General features: G+C 42.2%; 1 protein-coding gene across 1 annotated transcript in view; it reads left to right on the plus strand.

Moving 5' to 3' along the window:
* The first annotated feature begins 231 nt into the window (after positions 1 to 231).
* Positions 232 to 6,593, plus strand: part of LOC138358801 (clumping factor A-like) — a 15,052-nt gene continuing 8,690 nt past the window's right edge. The window contains exons 1-2 of the mRNA XM_069316976.1: positions 232 to 289; positions 2,270 to 2,407. Coding sequence (XP_069173077.1) covers positions 232 to 289; positions 2,270 to 2,407 — 196 coding nt within the window. The remainder of the gene's footprint in view (positions 290 to 2,269; positions 2,408 to 6,593) is intronic.

A 6,593-nucleotide genomic window follows, 5' to 3' on the forward strand; every position in this document is an offset into this window, starting at 1 on the left:
AGCTCATCCTTGAGCCAGCCCGTCCATTTATTTTTCTATCAGCAAACTCGTGCGTCCGTTCATCTGTCAGCGCGCCATCTGCTCGTCTTGGATTATTACAGTTTTTCAATATATTTTGTTTTCCGAAGTCAACGACAGCTTCCAGTGGAAGCGCCTCAGCAGTGGAGGAAAACTCACTGACACAGCAAGACGAATTATCTTGTCTTCTGCGGCATTCGTACACACACAGAAATGCGGGAGGAGAGGCGGGACCAAAGAGCCAAAGCTCAACCCCGGCAAGCACAACTAGGTTAGTACACACACTAATGTTCCTAACAGGGACTTCTCAGGTTTTTGGAAACTTACATAACAGGAAATTTGATATTGTAGAGATTCACAGTAGTAGATCGTTTGTTCAGTTGAGTTCATAATATCATAATTAATACATAACTATATGACAATGTCAGACCACAAAGGAAGGATTAAGTCAGGAATTTCCTTTAAGTACTTTCGTATTTAATAATACATCTTCAGAAGGATCATAATTATTTTTTAATTTTGTATTATAATTATTATTTCGTATTATTAATGCGAAAGTATCTTTTTGATTGTTGCCGCCAGAGGCGGTTAGTTTATTGTTAACCCCATACTCATTCTGTGAGCGGTAGCGCAAAAAGCATTACAGAGGGCATAAAAGGTCTTTATCAGACCTCAACGGAGATTATTACATAAACAATTTCATCTATCCTTCACACCTTATAGTTACAATGTCAGCTAGTTACTGAGAATGTTTATTTCAAGAGCTATATATTTACACTAAATCATTATACATTAATGGTAGGTCTTATCGCTAATACATAATTGTTTGAGCAATGGAGATATTACAGAGTCATAGGGGAGCTGCTGTTTATTATTAGTCTTCACAATACACTACTCGTTTCTTAATCAATGCGAAAGTACTTAAGGAAATTCCTGTCTTAATCCTTCCTTCGGGGTCTGACGCTGTCACATTATTCATCAAGTATTAATTTCTTCGTGATTTACACAGGTGTAAATCCTGTGTAAATATATATATATATATATATATATATATATATATATATATATATATATATATATATATATATATATATATATATATATATATGTCGTACCTAATAGCCAGAACGCACTTCTCAGCCTACTATTCAAGGCCCGATTTGCCCAATAAGCCAAGTTTTCATGAATTAATGTTTTTTCGTCTACCTAACCTACCTAACCTAACCTAACCTAGCTTTTTTTGGCTACCTAACCTAACCTTACCTATAAATATAGGTTAGGTTAGGTTAGGTAGGGTTGGTTAGGTTCGGTCATATATCTACGTTAATTTTAACTCCAATAAAAAAAAATTGACCTCATACATAGAGAAAAGGGTGGCTTTATCATTTCATAAGAAAAAAATTATAGTAAATATATTATTTCAGGAAAACTTGGCTTATTAGGCAAATCGGGCCTTGAATAGTAGGCTGAGAAGTGAGTTCTGGCTACTAGGTACGACATATATATATATATATATATATATATATATATATATATATATATATATATATATATATATATATATATATATATATATATATATTTTGTATACTTTTTGTATACTTTTTGTATACTTTTTGTATACTTTTGTATACTTCACTCTCGTGTTTAGGAGAGTTGTGCCTTTTATATATATATATATATATATATATATATATATATATATATATATATATATATATATATATATATATATATATATATATACACTCCAGATCTGGCTGTGTGTAGACCTTGGCACTCCAGATCTGTTTGTTTATTTATTTCTCTGCCCATCTTCCGTTTTCTGAATGCTCGGCACCCATCCTCTCTCTCTCTCTCTCTCTCTCTCTCTCTCTCTCTCTCTCTCTCTCTCTCTCTCTCTCTCTCTCTCTCTCTCTCTCTCTCTCTCTCTCACTCTCTCTCTCACTCTCTCTCCTCTCTCTCTCTCTCTCTCTCTCTCTCTCTCTCTCTCTCTCTCTCTCTCTCTCTCTCTCTCTCTCTCTCTCTCTCTCTCTCTCTCTCTGTCCCAATATACAGAAAGGGTGACAAGCAAGAGGCATTAAACTACAGGCCGGTGTCCCCTAACTTGTATACCAAGCAATGTGACGGAGAAAATTGAGTGAAAAATCTAGTATCACATCTGAAGAGAAGGAACTGGTAACACCACCACCAACATGGGTTCAGGGATAGTAAATTGTGCCTCACAGAGTAAATAGAATTCCATGACCAGGCTACAGAAATGAACAAGAAAGAGAAGGCTGGGCAGAGAAGAAGTCCAAGAAGGCTTTCTTGGACTGCGAGAAAGCATTTGACACAGTACCCCATAAAAGGCTGATGCATAAGTTGGAGAAACAACCAGAAGTGACAGGTAAGCCGCTCCAGTGGATAAGGGAGTAAATCGGAAACTGAGTTACTGTAAGGAGGGGAGACATCAGAATGTCAAGACGTCACCAGCGGAGTCCCACAGGACTTTCGTACTTGTACCTGTCCTGTTTTTGTTTATATACGTCAGTGATTCAAACTCGAAGAATGGTCCAACAAGTAGCTTCTAAAGCTTAACTCAAGCCATTGTAAAGTAATAGTGTAGGGAGCAGGAGGTACCACTTGGGAATTTAAATCATTCAAGAATCAGGAGGAGAGATCTAGTGTTTGACAACACACCGAACCTGTTCACTGAACCCCACATTAAGAGGATATCATCGCCGGCATATGCTAAGTTGGCCAACATCTGCCCTGCCTTTAGAAATTTGTGTAGGGAACCATTCAGGGCCATGTATACCCCATATAATCAGACAAATTCTGGAGTATGCAGCAACAGCATTGAGTCCGTATATAGTTAAGCACAATACGAAGTTAGAGAAAGTTCAGCCACCAGATTATAGTATTCGAGCCGAGGGGCATGAACTACGAGGAAAGACCCCACTGGAAATTAAACCTCTCGAGGAATTGACAGGATAGGTAAAATAAGTTATTGGGTGGAAACTTAGAAAGAATTTCTTTAATACTGGTCAGGGTGGCTTACAAATGGAATGCATTAGGCAATGATGTAGTGGAGGCTGACTTCATACACAGTTTCAAATGAAGATATGATAGAGCTCAGTAGGCTCAGTAATCTTACACCAGTTGATTGACAGTTCAGTACCAAAAAGTACGGCTCTTTGAGTTCCAAGGTAGGCTAGATCTCAAAGAACCGAATCTCATCCCCCGCAAGCACAATTAGATGGGTACACACTTACACTCACACACCCACACCTACACCTCACACCCACATCTACACCTACACACCCACACCTGCACCTACACACCTACACCCACTCCCACACACCACCCGCTCCCACACACCTACACCCACTCCCACCCACCTACACTCACTCCCACCCACCTACACTCACTCCCCACCCACCTACACCCACACCCCACACACCTACACTCCCACACACCTACACCCACACCCCACACACCTACACTCCCACACACCTACACCCACTCCCACCCACCTACACCCCACACACCTACACCCCACACACCTACACCCCACACACCTACACCCCACACACCTACACTCCCACACACCTACACCCCACACACCTACACCCCACACACCCACACCCCACACACCTACACTCCCACACACCTACACCCACACCCCACACACCTACACTCCCACACACCTACACCCCACACACCTACACCCCACACACCCACACCCCACACACCTACACTCCCACACACCTACACCCACACCCCACACACCTACACTCCCACACACCTACACCCACACCCCACACACCTACACCCCACACACCTACACCCCGCACAACAACAACACACGCTGCAGCCTCATTAGGAGAAGCGCCCTAAGTCTTGATACAACACTGCCGGGAACGAAGCTAACTTACAATATATCATCGTTATCAATAAGCAAGTGTAGACGAGGCTTTGTGTCCCCAGCAGCGACCCCCTACCGCGGAGATGAGGGGGCAGGAGAGGGGGTGTGGTGGCGGGAAGGGGGATTCTGTGGGGAAGGGGGGGGGGAGAAAGAAGGAAGAATAGATGTAGTACAAGAGGAGTGAGACTTACGGTTAGTGGGAAGGAGTGGGGAATGTAGGAGGGAGGGAAGGGAAGGTCGGACGACAAAAAAATAAAACGGGGGAGTAAAGTGTGCAGAATAAATAAAAATAGGTGGTTTGGATAAATTCATGGGGGTGTAGAGGGGTGATTGGTTGTGGGTTGAAGCTGGAGTGAATCTGGGGCTCAGGAGAGACATGGGGGTGAAGCTTGGGTTGATTGTAGGGTGTGGTGAAGTTTAACTGAATATAGGGAGGAGTCGTAAAGGGAAGAAATCGTAGGGTGAAGCTGTAGAAGAGGAGGGAGTCTTTAGATGAAGCTGTAGGAGGGAGTCTTGGGATGAAGCTGTAGAGGGGAGAGTGTGGGATGATGTTGACCGAAGGAAGAGTTAGGATCAGTCACCCCTGCATCTACACACAAAGATTCCAGTCACTCAATTTAATATAGAGGAAAATCCAGAATGAGGCGTGCATACCATGTCAACCGGTTAGTGTGATGAGCCGACAGGACTATTGTTTGCCCATTACCTAAATGAGTTGCAGGTTTGTTATTGCTTACATACACTTGATGAGGTTAAGCACAATACGTGGCTGGTAGATTGGTGGCAGCCAGGTACAGTAGACAGGTAGCATTCTGATAGAGCAGTAAGATGGTAGAGGAGAAGTGAAGAACAGTATGTGTGTGCATCGTGAAGACAATGATGCTTCCATAACTCTTCACCGCATCAACATTACCTTATTTATGCTTCCCAAATTGCCATGTCAACCACTCGGCAATTGATGACAGTCCATAAGCAACAGTTGCCATAGCTGGTATGTCAACCCAAAGAGCTCTGCGTGTGTCTCAACTGCATTTCTCAGTTCCCATTCTGCACCAATCTTGTATTATATGAATGTTTCTCACGTGGATGATAATGCAGGCAGCTCAGACAGATCAAAGACAATAGTTCTCTTTAAATATCAAGAAGTTAAACATTTCTCATTATCCAATAAATCTGGAATACTCAGGAGCTAGAAGAAGAACGATTCTCATAAATGAAACATTTGGGACACACAAACTATATATTCGGGAATGAAACGATAACACATGTAGCCTGTTTCAAACGATTTGTCAGAAGTTTGATATGTATGCTTTTGCCTAACCATAGGCGTTCGAAAATATTCTTACCATACCACACAATTAGTTATTCTAAGAGTTTATTCCTAATTTATCCTTTCATCTTAGTCTCTCATAAACGGAGCACATTGCAGCTTTCCTTCTGAAAAAACTCAGTCTCAAAGTTCTTTATTTAATTCTCTCGCAAAGTAATATAAACTTTGCTTTTTTAAACCTAATAGAAAGACAAGGGGCCAGATTCACTAAAGCACTTACGCAAGCACTTACGAACCTGTACATCTTTTCTCAATCTTTGGCGGCTTTGTTTACAATTATTAAACAGTTAATGAGCTCCGAAGCAACAGGAAGCTGTTTATAACAATTACAACAGTTGATTGGGAAGTTTTCATGCTTGTAAACTGTTTAATAAATGTAACCAAAGCCGTCAAAGATTGAGGAAAGATGTACACGTTCGTAAGTGCTTGCGTAAGTACTTTCGAGAATCTGGCCCAAGGTGTCCGCAGAATGCTAACACTCATATCGTATTTCGTTGCATTAGTCCATCAGAGCAGAGTATTGTTGTCACACCGACCAGCAACGCGCCAGCCAAACCATCCTACGAGGCCTCGCAGTTAACATGTATAGGCCTTAGGGGCGAAATCTCGTTATAAGACTATATAAAAAAAACTCCAATGAAGAGAACAAACGAGACAAGGTGTGTCATAGAATCCACCATCAACAACAACGAACCCAAAATCGAGAGAATTTAATAGGTGCGAGCCCCAGATTCAAGGCTATGTTGACCTTTAGTGATAAAATCTTATCACCCATTACGATAAGGTGCAATCAGCCACGCAGCTCCAACATTAAGGGGGGTGGGGGAGCTGGGTTGAGGCTCCATCTTGCCGAAATTTATTAGCACTAAGGGTCAAAATTGCCTCGTGTTACGGCCGCTGAGGTTCCTCGCTTCTCTATTCACTAAAATCCCAGTTGGAAGGAGTGGGAGAGAGCGAGTCGATGGCCGGCTGATGGCCTACCAGGTGAAACATAATATTTCCCAGTTTGTATTAGCACTGCGTCGCTCGAGAAGGTTCGAACCGCGGACAGACTTCAGCAGCCTATCTCCATCAACAAAACAGCACGTCCACATAAACAAAGACCAAATGCTCGTTAATCCAGCCGCCAAACCCCCTTCCTTCCCCCACCCCCCACCCCTCCCCATCCTGTTTATGGATGAAACGCGGTTTATACACGACTCATAACTGATGAAATTCGAACGTTTCTCAAACGGCGTTTCGCTGACGACCTCTGCCTAAATCACAACGCTGTAAATGCTTCACTCACGTATATCAAATACAAATAATTGCCAAGAGAACCTAAAGACCTAACTT

This window comes from Procambarus clarkii, chromosome 86 (assembly GCF_040958095.1).
Source record: "Procambarus clarkii isolate CNS0578487 chromosome 86, FALCON_Pclarkii_2.0, whole genome shotgun sequence".
NCBI lineage: Eukaryota > Metazoa > Arthropoda > Malacostraca > Decapoda > Cambaridae > Procambarus > Procambarus clarkii.